We start from the raw sequence: 17591 nt of genomic DNA, 5'->3' as shown, positions 1-17591 counted from the left end.
TGTTGTGCTCTCTTCCCTTGTTATTTCCTTTATCATTATTATTATTGGTGGTAGCAGTAGTGATTTGTGTTATACCTTAGTTACTGTACTGTTCTTACCTCAACCCGTGGGAGTTACATTCTTTTGATTCGCCTCCCCATCCCTCTGGGAGCAGGGGGAGGGCAAAAACGGGGGGAGTGAGAGAGCGACTGCATGATTTATGGCTGACTGGGTTTAAACCACGACACCTTCCCACCAGCCTGGAGGGATTTCAACTTGCTATTTGAACAGGGAAATATTTTCTTACATATTTAAATCTTGTATCTAAACCATATCTGATTATCTTGGTGTTTGGAGGTTATGTGCTGCTTTCTCATTGGATTTAAGTAATTTGATCAAGAAAATAAATTAATTCAGGTTTGATTTTACATGTCTGGTTGAAACGTAGCAAAACACCAAAACACAAGACAAGCAGCAGTCAAAACATCATACATCTCTGAACTAAACCGTAAGGGGCTGAACAATGCTGTTGCTTTCAGGAAAAGTCTGGCAGTGAGTCAGTAATACTTATGGGAAATCTAATAAAAGCTTTTCCATTGATGCTTCAGATACATGTACAGTAAATAATAAAGAGACAAGAGCAAAGTTCTGTAGCTGTAAGACAGATTTTTGGATGACATCAGACTGCTCAGACCAAGAAGTGCATAATTAAAAAATGTATGTATATTAGGCAACTGTTACTAAAAGTGTAATAAGTTGGTAGTTCCTTTTCATTTTTGTTATAGATAAGTATATGAAATATGTTTAGTAAAGTCAATTACCTGAAGCCTGAAACTAGCAAGGTAACAAGTGGCCACTCAATTAGAAGTAAGAACTGAGTAAGTTTCAGCTGCAGAGGTAGCCACATCGTTTAGGATTTTTTATGTTTAGAAATGGATTCTGATCTAACACCTCTTGAATAATTTCAAATTAATTATTTGTTAAAATACCCAAAGTAAATATAGAGGAAACACTTTTCCTGCTTCATTTGTGTCTTGTGGGAGACTTTTCACCAAGAATAAATCTGTTGCATTCTCATGTATAATTTCTATATTCCAATTTGTGGTTTTGGTGCCTATCGAACATAGTTCAAATGTTGCCATTTTTTTGTGTGCTGTTTTTCCTTTTCATTTTGGTCACCCTTTACAGTTTGCTAGTTTTTGCAACTACAGTGTGAATCTTTTTTTTCTGTCATATATATGTCTTAGTGTCCTGATACAGATAGTAATCAGACTGTTTACTTTGCTAAACAGATGTAATTTATGCTATTCCTCACTGATTTATAGCCTTGTGTAATCTTTATTCATGATTAAATTATTGTCTTATTACATTGTCCGTTTCACTAGCTTGGCTGATGGGTATGGTTCTGTAACATCAGGTACTTCTTCAGATCACTTCTGGCTTATGTATTGATATTCTATTCTATGCTGTATTTTAATATTTGAAATTAATATTCCCTTAACATCTGAATTCAGATTAGTATTTTCAAGTGTACAGGCACGGGATGTAGATTTGGTCATTTATGATAAGGAAGACCAGTTTTAATTTTGAAACTAAAACATTTAATCCTTATTTCATAAAAAGCACATGATTCAGTGATGGTGATAGATAATGGACATAAATTCTGCTAAGATTTTGGAGAGAATTTATATGGGTAACACAGTAGGGATGTTTACCGAAATCGTAATCAAAAAAGGTGGCCTTTAGAAAATTGAAAATATTTTAGATTTGAGACAAAAATGTAGAGGTTGTGTAACAATATATTCAGAATTATTATGACAAGGTGGGACTTTAGAAATCATGCTGTTTGTTTCTATGTACCTTTGAAATATAGAAGAGAGAATCTAAATTGGTGGAAATTCTTTCAAGTTTGAATGTCATGAAATCCTCCCTTGTCAGTCATAAAAACTGGCTACAAAAATGTGAAGTATGTTGAAGATCAACATACCTGCAAAAAGAGAACAGGCTGAAGGAATGTTCTTTCAGGTAATAGGACATTTTGATGAGCTTAAGCCACAACACTTAGAAAGGTCTAACTAGAAAATTAATACTCCACATTTCAGTCTTTTTAAGCTCACAACCGTTGTTTTGGTTTTCTCAATCAAGAAATAACTTTTCATCTGACTGAGTTTAACATCTGCAAAGTTAGCAGGGAGCCAAATTTAGGCCTGCAGCAGGAAGCTGTCTTTAGACTTAATTATGGAAAGACTGGCATCTCTGCAGTTTTACATTAGCTTTCAATTAGAGTACAATTGTTGTTGTTGCTGTGGTCCAGGTCAAATCTTGCCAAGTGTGCTAAATAGGAAAATAACGTCTGTAATAGCAGTTTAGAAAAGAAATATAATAATTTGAGACCCACAGCCAGAAGTTGAGAAGGAAAAATATATGTGTTACATTTGATCATATTTTAGCATGTATTATTTGGACTTCAATGTTTAGGTTGATTGTTCAGTTTTGGATCCAACAGTAGTAAATAAAACAGTGGTATTTATCCCAATTTATTTTCTATCAATTGGTCTTTCAATTTTTTTAAATTTTATTTGGTTTGGTTTCAACAGATGTGACTCCATCCTCAAGAATATTAGCTTTTACTTTTTCAAAAGAGAACTTAGCATGAAAACCATGAAGAATTTAATCTTAGAGGGTTAAATAGTACTAGGTACTTGGAAAGCTGTCTGCAGACATGTTTTGCAGTAGATATTTTAAGTTAGATATCATAAACATAAAAACATCAATATAAGGAATAGGCATTTCTCAAAAGTAATATTACTGAATTTTATGTATGCTGCACAATTAGTTTCTTACCTAGACCTGTGGTATTATCACTGTCTGCTGTTGTAATGATGATTAGAATTTAAGATTCAGAGGCTACCTAGGAAATAGAGTCCTCCCTGTCTTCATCTTCACCTATTTCATCATCATCATCATCCATTCAGCTGTGTTTTGGCCTCCTGTGTAGAAACTTACACAAATTCTTCAGTGATTTAATTAATATGTTTTCAAATTATTTGCATATTCTGGAAAGTTCTAGTTAAATAAGAAATAAGTAAAAATGAAAACAAGTTAGCTGTGTGCATCTGCACAACTTACATCTGTTATCTGATGACCACCTTAGAGCTGAAACTGTTAAGATGTGACAGACTTCAAACTCCATGTTATTCCTGTGTATAGTTACTCTGCATTCATTACTGTAACAAAACCATTGAAAAAATTAGCTGTAACAATGATGGGGGGTTGGCAAAGAAATTTTTCCCATTCAAAAATCAAGTGAATCTCCCCAAAATAGTGATACATAATATTGTACTCTTTTATTTGCCTTTCGCTTTGAAGGCACAATTGCATGTTTTTATTTACTTACTTACATACTTAAAAAGTAATCCTAGGGCACCTAAAGACCATCAGAGGCTATGAAAAAATAACTATTGTGAAATGTGTGATGAAATAATAAAAATTTGTGCAGTGTTTATACAATATTCTTGTTGAGCTAAAGGGTTTGTCTTAGATGCAGGTGGTAATTCAAAATGAAGGCATAGTGAACTCTGTATTTTAACAGATCAATGAAAGATTATTATATGAAAATCCAGATCTACTGTTGGCTGCCAGTTAACATATCCTATGATTTTATGCTTGTTTTACTTCATATATAATTGCTCTCTACAAATCAGAATTTTATAATATATACATTGAAGTACCTCCCTTAATCTACCTTAAAGTCACTTAGCAGTAATTGATGGCTAATTCTGCCTGGTGGAAACCATAATTTCGGTAATTTAGATTTGAAAACCATCTGAACTGTAAAGAAAAAGAAATAGGTGAAGCTATTCAGAAAAAAAAAGTTACTAAATTACCAAGTCCTGTGTACAAAGGGAATCTATGCTGATGAGATTATAAAGATCTTTTTGTTATTTAAGAAGGGTCTAATTCTCTTATTTAAGCAAAACATTTTAAAGCTCATTCTGTTTGTACGATCCCAAAAGACACAGATTGTGTCGGACAGTTCTAATTCCCATTCTTTTATATTTTGCTATAATTGCTTTGGGTGAAATGTTGCCCTCAGTTATCAGTCTCAGCACTGAAATCAGTGCGAGTCACGTGAGTCCTGCAAGGGCTGTAATTTGGAATTTAGCAGGCAGTGAATCAACCTGACTCAAATCATAACAGTTTTCAACATCCATACTAAGGAAGAATTGTTTACAGTGGTGCATCCATGAGATTTCAAATTCTGGTCAGAGATGATTCAGTCTCTAAAATCAGAATTTAAGCATAAGCTAAAAAACATGCTTGAAAAAACACTTTTTTTTATTAAATTATTCAGATCAAAGTAAACATATTTTAATGTAAATTAAAATTAAATTAAGTCAAATTCAGTGTCCCACAAAATCTTAGCTGCTCTAAAAACTTAGAAGGTAGTATGGCCTTAAATCTTTCCTCCCACCCCATGCTTTTCTATTTTAGGCCAGGACACTGTTTTAGGGTGCTTCTGACTCAGGATTTGTGCAGACACAGTACAGGACAGAAGCCTTTACATTTACATCAGCTTTCCAAAAACAGCATGTATACAACTTACCTGCTTTCTACTGTTTAATACACAATGTTATCCATCCAGTAAATCATTCATTATGGAAGTTTATGAAAGCAGAACTGTATAGAGAGATCTAACTGTCCAGTTTATCAAAATAAGAAAGTTTTATATTAGACACATTTTCCAGCTTACCATGTTATAGCATGTAAAAATCTTTCAGGACCTGAAACTTTCCATCCTGCTTATTGTCTGAGGGTAGGCTGCAAAATCAGAGATAAAGCAACTTATTTTCCAGTAGCTGCATGGGATTTTTACTAGCACTACCAATAAATAAAACAATACTTTCAATACAATAAAACCTACTTGTATATGCACTAAAACAGTTAATGAATACTACAGGCAAGGGCTTTTACCTACATGTTTTTCTTAACACGAATTAGTCAAAACGTATGCTGCACTTAGTAACAGATGGGAAGTTGACAGAAAATTAGCACTTCATTTTGCATCACCTGATTTTGATTCATAGCCTTTCAGTACTGTTTTTATATAATGATAGTTTGGTGTCCATTGTGTTCTGTATAGAAGAGTGAGTTGTCCTTGCACTGTTACAAAATCAATGCCTAACAGCTCTTACTATGTTTGATATTTAAACCTGTCTGTATGTACAGATAATTTTGCAAATGCTACAAATGGCCAAAATAAGATCAAAATATTAATAGGTTTAACAAATTGTCTGCTTAGTAGTTTTAAGGTTTATTATGCGTGTTGACTGCATATTTTCTCTTTTGCAGATTGTAGCTTTGCGCGAGCAAAATGCACACATTCAAAGGAAAATGGCAGCTGGTGAAGGGCCTGCCGAATCAGAGCATATTGAAGGAATGGAGCCAGGGCAAAAGGTTCATGAAAAGGTATATAATGTTAGTTTTCACTGGAATACACCATCAGTATGAGAAATAAGCAGGTGTTAGATTTTTGTAATGTAAATATTTTGTGGCACATCCATTTAGAATAGTCTGCTTAATTAAACCAGTATCAAAAATTAGTTTGTTTAAATGGAAAATAAATGTAAACGAGCTCTTTGATAGAGTACAGAGTTAAACCCAGGGTTTATAACAAACTTTGCTTGGAATTTTTGCATAATGCTACAATTAAGAATACTATATCCTGCTGAGTGGTCTTATGCACATCACATACAGAAGGGCAAGGTGTAATGGCATGGGTATGTGAAAGAGTATACATGCGATAACTACTGCCAGAATAGTCCATAGCAGGATAACAGAGACCTAAAAACTAGAAAAAAGTAATTTTCCACTCTGATACCTGTAGATACTCTTTAAATTCATGTCCATGTTCATATGGAGAGAAATTAAGAGCTTTACTTGCTTAGCACATTTGCAATGAGAAATAAGGATATTTAGATATTTAAATACTAGATATTTCATATTAAATGTAGATAGAATATTAAGTTTAGATACTTAGCAGCCTAAGTATTTGCTGCTTCAGGCTGAACGAGAAATAAAAGGTAGAAAATATTGATTTAGAAACAACATTTTCTTCTAAACCTTAGTTTTCCAGTTTGATAAAAACCCAAGTTGTGTATCTTCCTCTGTTGCTTCACTGTTACTAACTTAAAATGCAAGCATAACATAGTGTTTGGCAGACAGATGAAATGAGTAAAGCTGCTTCTTGGATCTCTAATTGTGCATTTCTGTCTAATGGCCTGTGATGAACAGTGGCATAAATCATACTTATAAAGAATAACACTCATCATTACTTACTTATTTTACAGGCAATCTAATTTACAGGGGTTCATTTGCATGGCAAACATTAATTTTACATGCTTTGCGGTTTATTTTATGTCTGCATTTTTCTTTGAGTAATCTATGTGATTCAGAGCCATACAGTAAACAAATACTGTTCATCTACTTTCCTATTCCTCGCAAAACCTTACTCTTTGACACTTCTGTGAAATTTTGTTAAAACAGTGAACATCCCACTCACTTGAGCTTTTAAATACCACCACACTGCTTAGCTGAAAATCTCTAATTTTAGCATTTCTTTGCAAGCTATGTCTTCTGATTTGAGTCAGTGCACACCTTATTTGTAAGCAGATCTAAATGGAAATATCTGTCCTTTAAGAAATCTGCATTTTTAGATATTAATAAAAGGGGAATGAAAGCAAAGAAACATATTGCTGTCATTTTATATGAAACGTTTGTAGACCATTATGTCCAGAAAACTTCTGTGCTTCCCAGTCAAAACAATTGAAGTTGGTTTTGTTAAGCTGAATTAAAGGCTTGCACTTGATAACTTTTGCGTACTAGATATCGAGTTAAGAGAAGACTATATATTGACACCAGGTCACCCAATGTACACTAATTCAAATCCTCTGCAGTAGCTGCCCTCTCCCTTTCTACATTACCTTAGTGCATAATACCATCAATTCCTTCTTGTGAAGTCCTTACTTTGTAAGATGCTTCCTCTTAAACCCATACTCTAAGCATCCATTTAGAAAACATTCTTTCAACTTCTGCAGTATGGATGGAAAACAATAAGCTATGAAGTAACAGTTTGCACCCTTGTCCTGGGTTTACCAGGAGCCATTTTGCTCCTTCTTAGTAACTGGTGCAAGCTCTGTGTTTTGACTTCCAGCCTGGGCAGAGAGCTGATAACACCGATTGTTTTTAATTGTTGTTAAGTAATGTTTATTCTGGCCAAGGACTCTGTGAGTCTCATGCTCTGCTGGGGATGAAGGGAGACCGGGAGGAAGCAGAGACAGGACACCTGACCCAAACTAGCCAAAGAGGTATTCCATACCACAGCACATCATGCCCAGGGAGGTAACTGGGAGTTACCCGGAAGGACACACTCTGTCTTTGGGGGGGTCGAACTCGTTCGGCGGTGGTATCGTATTCTCTTGTTATATTCTCTTATCAATATTATCATTGGTGGTAGCAGTAGTGGTTTGTGTTATACCTTAGTTACTGGGCTGTTCTTATCTCAACCCATGGGAGTTACATTCTCCTGATTCTCCTCCCCATCCCTCCGGGAGTGGGGAGGGTCGGGGCGGGGGGTGAGTGGACAGGCTGTGTGGATCGGTTTAAACTACGACAGTTCTTTTTTGGAAATGGCAGGGGAGAGGCTTCCAAGTGGTATGCTACGATTGATATTGCCAATGCATTTTTCTCAATTCCTTTGGCAGCAGAGTGCAGGCCACAGTTTGCTTTTATTGGAGGGGTGTCCAGTTCACTTATAATACAGGAGATCAAGGTTCAGTTTCAGTCAATCTGAGTGAGATCCTATGGTTTGGGTTTCGACTTTGAGTCTGATAGTCACAATTATATAGGTTAAACTTAAGCAGTACCTTTAGGCAGTCACCTTATTAATCATACCTGTCTTCTTGGACTTTGCAGGAGATACAGACATGGTGAAGTCTAAACAGATGTTGAAGTAGGGCTTGCCTAGATTTGCAGAACAGACCATCCCAAACTGATATAGGCAATTAGAGGACTCCTCAGCTTAAAATAACCTACAGAAAGAGTTAGCCGGTATGGGTCACATATAATAAAGACTGGACTGTATTCTGAGTTTTAGGTGTGTCCAAGTTTAGCATCTGTTTTGAAGCTGTAATAACTTTTTGTGTATTTAGGAAAAAGATGGCAACATAGATTTCAGTTCATATGACCAAAGCTGCATTATCGTGTTTATCTACACTGGTGTTAGCAAAATTATGAAAAAGCTAATAGTGAAAATTGAGAAAAAAACCAAACAAACAAAACCCCACAACTCTCCAGAAAATGAAAATAAAAAGAATGCTAAAATGACTCTTATAAATTTTATAGGAAGTGTTTTGCAATTTCTATGAAAAATATACATATTTTTATGAGACAATTTGGTTAAAAGGAAATTGTTTTACAATACCTTTTTTTTTTTCTATAAAGAATGGCTCAGTACATAATTCTTTTTTTTTTTTTGGTTTTTTTTTTCAAATGGTCAGTAAGAGAAATCAATCCAGTTAATCTTTAAAAAATAGAAATCTTATTAATGGTGACAGGGTATATTCATAAATGGAGTCTCATTACCAAGTATAAATGAAACATCTGAAAAGAAAATAATGGTGAAATAGAAGTAATGAGAAGTATTAACTATGAATATTTATTGCTTCACCAAAAAATAAAGCCTAAACCAAAAGCAAACGAACAAAAAGGAAAAACTTCTAAGAAAAAATTGACTTAATAGCTTTTAATTCTGATTTCACAAAATTACAAACTTTGTAAGGCATCTGCTGTAGGAAAGTATTAGGGATTTCAACATGAACTATCCTGATTTAAAACAAAACAATAAAAAACAACAAGGAGCTTCTAGGGTCTAGCTTTTTGTGCCTGGAGAAGACTGCAGATTGTACTGTGAGTTGCTTTTATTGGCGGATGGATGCCAGGTCATTAAACAGATAAGGTCACACATGTTCCCTAAGGGGAACTTCAACCAGTTATGTTAACATTTCTGCTCTATGACAGTAGAGCTTCCAAGCTACATCTTTCAAGCAAGACAAATTTAAAAGCTAGCAAATACGAAAACTTGCAAACAGGCCAACTTGCACAAACGGATCTTTAAAGGACTCTGAAAAATTATTAAAAAAAAAAATCTGACAAAGATCACCGCTGAGGGAATTCAACTATTTCTATTATCAGATACTCTTCTCCTTAGATTGGTGACCAGTGGACACCACTTGCTGTTGTCCAGATCTTCACTTGATCAGTAGGGAGCTGATTGGCTCACAAACAAATGCCAGGAAAGACATTATTCCCAGTGAATAAATTGTCCCTTGAGAAATCTATTTGGAAATAGGTAGGGAAGCTATAAAAGTGGGACTGAGCGTTAGAGATCAAGATCATGACAATAGAGGATGCATGCAGGGTTATTAAAGGAAAGAAGTTGGGCAGGTGTGAAACTCTGCAGTGGCACATAAGTGAAGAAGGAACCTGCCATTTAGCAGGAGGGTAGCTTATGTGCCTCTCTTCTCAATATTAATGGTTTTCCATCTGAAATAGCCAGCAGTGAGTGACAACTCACAGGTAGGCTCCTCCTGACATTATGAGCAGGGTCTGTTGACTACACCTCATGCAGCTCTGGGGAAACTTGAATGAAGGGTGTTAATAAAGTATTACCAAAATTCATCTGCCACCTCGAATTATTGCACCAACAATATTACAGGAGGCTATTTATATAAGCAAATTTAAAATTATGATGAAGCTTTTGGACAAGAAGTATTGGTGTTCTCATCAGTCCTTGTTGATAAGCTTTGTAGCTCAGAATGAAAGGTGCATCTTGGAGATGAAAGTTTGACTGTGAAGGTGGTGTTGCCAGTGACCTTTGGTTTTTCTCAGCTCTGGAATAATGCTTGAGGATCTAGTGGGCAAAACCAGTCTGTATCTCATGTAAAAGCAGAAATGTCTTTGACCAGTGGATTTCTGAAAGAAAGTTTGCTGTAAGGACTTTTTGTTCTGCTGTTTACTGAGTGCAGCCAGAATGCATGATGTGTAAAAAAATAGTGGGAGAGGTGATCCTTGCCCCAAAGCACTCATAGTCTGAATTACTGAAATAATACTCTTCAGACATACAATACATTTGATAACCAGACAATAGGTTTGTTCTTCAGCACTGCAGATGTCATTCTGGCTTTCTAATCATCTCTTTCTGGATTAATATCGATAAAGCTTATTAAAGAAGCATGTGCTGAGTGGGACTTAATGAAGATTGATGGCTTGAAACACCAGAGGAGGTGGGGCGTTTTCAGAGTGAAAGGAAATACAGATAACTGTAGCTGGGATTGCAAGTCTTTATGAATCTAAGGAGTAAGTCTGGGAGAGTATACAATATTCTCTCTGAAAGAGTCAAGGAAAATATTTTGTAAGCACTGTCATGCTTAATAATTCAGTCTGCATGACTATGAATACTTAGTGCTCAACAGTATAGCATAGGGATTTTATTATCCTGAAAATCTGCATTACTTATGCATTATTTACATGCTGAATCAATAGACTTCTCAGATCTTTAATTTTTCAAGAAAAAAAGTTCTTTGCCTGTTTTGTATAAATTAGTCTTTCAGTCATACAAAATCCTTTTTACCTAACAGAAATCTCTATATACTTACTTCTGCAGGTCAAGCTGTTTAAACCACCGCTTTAAAAGTGTGCTTACCTTTGCAAGGGAATTTTACCTCTCTAGTGCTGTGCCATCTGATGGCATTGGCTGACTAACTTATGCTGGATGATTTACTGCAAGGAGTTGCTGGGCCAGTAATTTCTAATGCTAGTCTGGGCAGACTAGTAAGAAAAAGGAGTTAGTCAGGGTAAATGGGGACAGGGTTTACATGTTGAATTTGGTTTGGGCAGCTAACTAGCCCTTATAATTAAGAAGCAGTACGTGATTTCTCTCTCCTGTGTAGGATCTCATAAATTCTTCTAATAGCGTAAAGGAGAAATAGACAGGCACTCTGGAAGAAACCAGCAACAAGAAGAAATATGCCTACCTGTCAAGTAAACCCTTTTTTTATTATTATTATTCTCCCCATCCAAGCCACCATTTTGCAAAGTGAGTAAAGTGTAAGAGATGATTACCGGCACCAGAAAGAAGAATGAGAGCTGAAAGCTGATCAGGAAGCAGACTTATTTCAGATCTTAAAATTAGTAATAAACACTGAAGTCTTTTGATGGCTTGGTAGAAGAAGCAAAAAAGTGAGGATGGTTTGAGAGAAAAGTGTTGGAAAAGGCAGCTATTTTTACATCGGTATTGTGGTAGCAAAGAAATATTTCAGTTCAGAGAACACTGGCTTTCGTAATTGATTAGAGATTGGAGAAAATGCAAGGTAACTGAAGAGGAGACCTCTAATGATTCTGCAATTTCTGCCTGACACAGACCAAAAGATTTGGAACAACCTAGAGAAGCAGCATAGTATTCAAACATAAAAGAGGCAACCAACCACTTGGAAATTACTGTGGCAGCTTAGGTGTAATGCTATTATTTTGGGCATAGCTTTTTGCATTCGGTTTTGTGTGCTGATTATATGGATGATGATCCTGTTGCTTTTTCTTCTTTAGTTGTCACTTGTGATTGGGCTGTCACATAGCTGTGTCTGTGTTAATATAATTTACTTTCTTTTAAACCTTTTGCATGAGCCAGTTGAATGGAATAAGAGTGGAAGAACTCTGTAATAAAAAGCATCTTCTGGCAACTTGTTATTCCTTTATTCTTACATCTCAAACAGCATCTCTTTGCAGCATTAAATTTTACTCTTTCATAAGGTCAAGTGACATGTAGAGTTTAGCTTCCTTTCATGATTATTTTACTTCCTTTTTAGTATTTCTATACTACAAAATTCATACAAGTTTATTTGACCTGGGAAATATACTGTATTTCTGTCTCTCCCCTGATCTGGCCAGCATTCTAAGTCAGAAGTATCGTCAGCACTGCAGAGCTCAAAATAATATTTTTTTTTTTTTTTTCCCTGGGACTGGGGATAAAATTTTCCGGTTTGTCTGCCTAACTGTTTTAAAAGTTTTTTTTTTTTAAAAACAAACAACAAACTGAACACCTGGTTTTAAAGCTTTTAAGTTTCATATGGCATTTCTTTCCTACTCTTCCTCACATTGAATTTTCAGTATATGTATTATTTGTAGGAATTACATTGATTCAAAGAGAGTCTAAAAGTAACTTGGGTTTTAAAACAGGTACTATTACTGATCATGTTCTATTTCCAAAATATTTCAAAAGTGATTTGTATCTTTAAAATTCTATATACTATATATTAATGAAGATTTTAATATCTCAGCTACCATATCAGTAGCTGACTGACCAAAACTCAGAGCGACTGACCAAAAGTCAGGACAGCTGACCCAATTTATCTATGTTTTATAGAGCAACAGATGGCACTTGCCTTAGTAGAAGATAAAAGGAGAAGTCTCACAAAATAAAGTGAGACAGTGGTATTCCTTTAGGTTGAGATGCCATCCTAGAATAACAGAAAGAGCAGTATCTTGAAATCCAGTCACCATGAGTATTAGAGTCATAGGCTTATGGCAGATATGAGGATACGTCATATCTTGAGACAGGTAACAGTATATTCCAGTCTCCAAGAGCTTCTGCAGCAATGACATTCTGTTATTTAGAAACAATTGCCTTATTTATATAGCCATTTCTAAACACTGTGATTTTTCTGAAAACAATTCCTTGCTGAAACTTACCTTGTATCCATTGCTTTGTGTTTTATGTATGCTTTAGACAATTGCTTTTTTGTCCAACTTCAAACTGGCAAGAAAAAAGAGAAAATGAAATGCCCTAATTTGGCAGGTTCAGAGAGAACTTGCAAAACTTATGTTCTTTGCTTACATATATTTACATACTTATATGGGTAAATAAACCTTCATCTATTTAGCAAATAGAACTTATTATATGCAGACCTTTGAAAAGCCATTTTAATGTTACTTTTTATGTTGCATGTCAAGAAAATATGTATAATCAAAAGGGTGCTTAAATCAAAAGTTTTCATGATTTTAAAGATAACTCTGACATAACTCTAGTGGACATATTCCTATATAGTTCTGGTGTCCTTAACATAAAAAATGACATGGAATTGTTGGAACAAGTCCAGAGGGAGGGCCACGAGGATGATCAGGGAACTGGAGCACCTCCCATATGAAGATAGGCTGAGGAAGTTGGGGCTGTTCAGCCTGGAGAAGAGAAGGCTGCGTGGAGACCTCATAGCAGCCTTCCAGTATCTGAAGGGGGCCCATAGGGATGCTTGGGAGGGACTCTTCATTAAGGACTGTAGTGACAGGACAAGGGGTAACGGGTTAAAACTTAAACAGCAGAAGATTAGATTGGATATAAGGAGAAAGTTCTTTCCCGTTAGGGTGGTGAGGCACTGGAATGGGTTGCCCAGGGAGGTTGTGAATGCTCCGTCCCTGGCGGTGTTCAGGGGAGGTTGGACAGAGCCTTGTGTGGAATGGTTTAGTGTGAGGTGTCCCTGCCCATGGCAGGGGGGTTGGAACTAGATGATCTTAAGGTCCTTTCTAACCCTAACTCTTCTATGATTCTATATAATGCAGCTTGCCATTTCAAAAGTATCATGGTTTACATCACATAAACTACATTCTAACATGCCATTTATTACTTTTCAGATTTGTTTTTTGGCTGCTTATAACCTTGCAGCAATTCCTGGACCACTATTTAGAGAGCTGTAAGGCAAATTCAATTCAAGGTAGAATTTGTTCATCTGTGACAACTGCTAAAATTGCTGTATGAGATTAAAACTGTACACCAGATTATAATTATCATAGATTAAAAAAAAAGTTATCTCAAATTTGCACAATGGAATAAAGTATGATGGTTATAATGTTTATCCTGTTTGAGTACTATTTGTTTACTTATCTGACTGCTGTATAATAATGGGATTTTAAGTAGACTAACTGAACACTTTCAGAACAACAAACTGAGTGTAAATAAGTTTTTTAATTGCTATCATCATTTTATCATAGTGTCCTGAAAGTAGGCCAATGATGATTCAGCAGCTAACATAAAATGTCAAGATAATATAATTAACTAGTATAAAGAAAGCCATTTTGGAAGAGTTATTTGATATAATGATTTTTTAGAGTAAAATACCCTTATTCGATGGTCCGCAGAAGGGAAAGTGGTCTTAATCAGTTCATTTTATGGCTGATTGGGGAAAAAAATGTAGTTAAAGCCAATAAGTGAAGTAAAGTTCTTTTTTAATTTTGTGGAAGATTCCTGTTTAAATATGTTCTGACAATAATAATATAGAAGTGCTAATGAAAGGAAGCTCGGTTTCCTTTCAGAACTTGCTAGGAATGTTTCATGTATACATTACTATGCTCCCTACTATCTGAAGGACAATGAGCGCATTTTAGGACCAGTACTCCTGCATGATGTTCTTTAAGATATATAACATATTTAAAATGACAGTTACACTGAAATGCTTTGTTCCCATACTGCATAACAGAAAGGTAACCAGTAAAATTGTACCTAGTCAAGAAAGTGAATGATAGCTTTGGACTACTTCAGGTTAATTTTTTTCATGTTAATGTAAAATAACACACTTCTCTCCTGAAATCATTTACTTACAATATAGATAATATTCTTAAAATCATATTTGCAATGTAATGTGAGTTCAAGACTTTTGTATTGGGGTTTGTTTTTTTTATTCTTTATTTGCAACTATATTCATACCAAGGCTTTCAGCAGCATACAAATTACTACAGCAGAATGTGTTTCCAATAGTCTGTTGTTGTCGAGACTCTAAGCACTTCTTGGTACAGTGAATTTGTGATTTATTAGTGTTGCTTCCTGCCTGCAGTGTTGCCTAGTTTTGCAAATTAAATAGGCTTTCACTATGTTTAAAGGCTGTGTAAGTTTAGACAAGATGTATTCATGCAGTTTGTTGCTTTTTAGGAGTAGTATTGTTGCAATTTGTATTTGAATAGTTGTAATGTCAAACTAAAGCTATTCTTATACAGTATTCTGCTCTTAATACAGAAGTTTATTTCTCTATGAGGTGTTACATTCTGGAATCCCTACATAGAAATGAATACTAATATTTTTACAATTTTTTCATAACTACACCTGTCTTATCTAGCATGAGAATTATTGTGTTTTTCTCTTCCTAGTTGCTTGTGTAATTTTTAAAATAATCTTTGTTTTAGAAATTCTTTGCATAAATTCTGTATTAAAAGATAACTAATAGATAATGTCACTTCTCTGCCAACAGCGCTTATCAAATGGCTCCATAGACTCCAATGATGAAGCTAGTCAAGTTGTTGAACTTCAGGAACTACTGGAAAAGCAAAACTATGAAATGGCACAAATGAAGGAGCGTTTGGCCGCACTATCTTCCCGTGTGGGAGAGGTGGAGCAGGAGGCAGAGGCTGCCAGAAAGGAACTTATTAAAACAGAGGAAATGAACAATAAATATCAGAGAGACATTAGAGAGGTAAGGAGTTCATCACCCTTGCCTCCTGTTTCTTGTCTGTTGTTCCTGTGTTACCCGCTACAAACTTATAGAGACCAATGAATATGAGTAGCAAAAGGTGAGTACTGGCAAAAGCCCTGTACATTTGAAACACATAATTTACATTAAGAAATAGTACTAGAAATCTCTTTATACAAATCCCTGCTTATAAAAGTGGGTATGCATATGTGCAACTGAAATAGGAGAAAGGCCAGCTCCTTTGGGATTTAGCATAACTAGAGTGCATTCTGGCCAGTTTTCAGCTATTTCAATTTTTCAAAATGAACTCTGTTAGATAAGGGTGATGGTAATATAGATTATCTAAAGTACATTTTTATAACTCCTGTGTGGTTTTATAAAATGATGTTATTTATATAATCAATTATAATATTTCCTCATGTGCGGTAACTTCATTACCCCTGTTATTATGCTATTCCCTTCCCTGAATAAATGAAAATGTAATCAGTTTTCCTTTTCTTTCTTCCTGTTTAAATTTGTGGTACTCCTTAGTGCTCTCCAGAGTATCTGTCTTATGTGTTTGTTCTCAATATGTGTGGATGGTTAGCTTCTATTTTAGTATTTTAAAAATAAAATTTTAGTGGGACCCAGGAATGTCCCACTATACAATATATATACATATACAATATATATACAATATACAATTTTCCCCTACATTATTGAACTATGTTTCTACTATTATGTACCTATATCAGTTTTTCTATTTTCTGATCAAGCATTACGTTACAATCATAGAATCATAGAATAGTTAGGGTTGGAAAGGACCTCAAGATCATCTAGTTCCAACCCCCCTGCCATGGGCAGGGACACCTCACACTAAACCATCCCACCCAAGGCTTCATCCAACCTGGCCTTGAACACTCCCAGGGATGCAGCACTCACAACCTCCCTGGGCAACCCATTCCAGTGTCTCACCACCCTAACAGAAAAGAATTTCCTCCTTATATCCAATCTAAACTTCCCCTATTTAAGTTTTAGCCCATTGCCCCTTGTCCTGTCACTACTGTCCTTAATGAAGAGTCCCTCCCAAGCATCCCTATGGGCCCCCTTCAGATACTGGAAGGCTGCTATGAGGTCTCCACGCAGCCTTCTCTTCTCCAGGCTGAACAGCCCCAACTTCCTCAGCCTATCTTCATATGGGAGGTGCTCCAGTCCCCTGATCATCCTCGTGGCCCTCCTCTGGACTTGTTCCAACAGTTCCATGTCCTTTTTATGTTGAGGACGCCAGAACTGCACACAATACTCCAGGTGAGGTTTCACAAGAGCAGAGTAGAGGGGCAGGATCACCTCCTTTGACCTGCTGGTCACGCTCCTTTTGATGCAGTAGCTGTGCCTGGAATTGAACCGACCCAGGTGTAGGACCTTGCACTTGTCGTGGTTGAACTTCAAGAGGCTGGCATCAGCCCACCTCACAAGCGTGTCAAGGTCCCTCTGGATGGCATCCCTTCCCTCCAGGGTATCAACTGAACCACACAGCTTGGTGTCATTGGCAAACTTGCTGAGGGCGCACTCAATCCCACTGTCCCTGTCAGCGATGAAGATGTTAAACAAGACCGGTCCCAACACTGGTCCCTGAGGGACACCACTCGTTACTGGTCTCCAGCTTGACATTGAGCCATTGACCACAACTCTTTGTGTGTGGCTGTCCAGCCAGTTCTTTATCCACCGAGTGGTCCATCCATCAAATCGATATCTCTCCAATTTAGAGAGAAGGATGTTGTGTGGGACAGTGTCAGACGCTTTTCACAAGTCCAGGTAGATGACATCCACTGCTTTACCCTTGTCCATCAGTTCTGTTGCCCCATCATAGAATGCACGCAAGTAAATGTGAGCTGAATCTGGTATTGTTTTTTGCATTGAAAAATATAGAAACTAGAAAAATATAAAAACAATGAGCATTGTTTCTGTTTGCTCTACTCAGCAGGTACTACTTTAAACATCATAGTTTCAAGACATCCCAAAGGAAATAAAATCTCTTTAAAACAGAAAAAATACTTCTGAGCATAC

At 36.1% G+C, this 17591-nt stretch overlaps 1 protein-coding gene across 1 annotated transcript in view; it reads left to right on the top strand.

Moving 5' to 3' along the window:
• PPFIA2 (PTPRF interacting protein alpha 2) overlaps positions 1-17591 on the top strand; it is a 127549-nt gene that overhangs the window by 41801 nt on the left and 68157 nt on the right. The window contains exons 4-5 of the mRNA XM_065669600.1: positions 5332-5448; positions 15327-15548. Of these exons, the coding sequence (XP_065525672.1) occupies positions 5332-5448; positions 15327-15548 (339 nt within the window). The remainder of the gene's footprint in view (positions 1-5331; positions 5449-15326; positions 15549-17591) is intronic.

This window comes from Lathamus discolor, chromosome 1 (assembly GCF_037157495.1).
Source record: "Lathamus discolor isolate bLatDis1 chromosome 1, bLatDis1.hap1, whole genome shotgun sequence".
NCBI classification, from domain to species: domain Eukaryota; kingdom Metazoa; phylum Chordata; class Aves; order Psittaciformes; family Psittacidae; genus Lathamus; species Lathamus discolor.
Note: the sequence above shows the minus strand (reverse complement) of the source record. Positions and strands in the feature narration are given on the sequence as shown.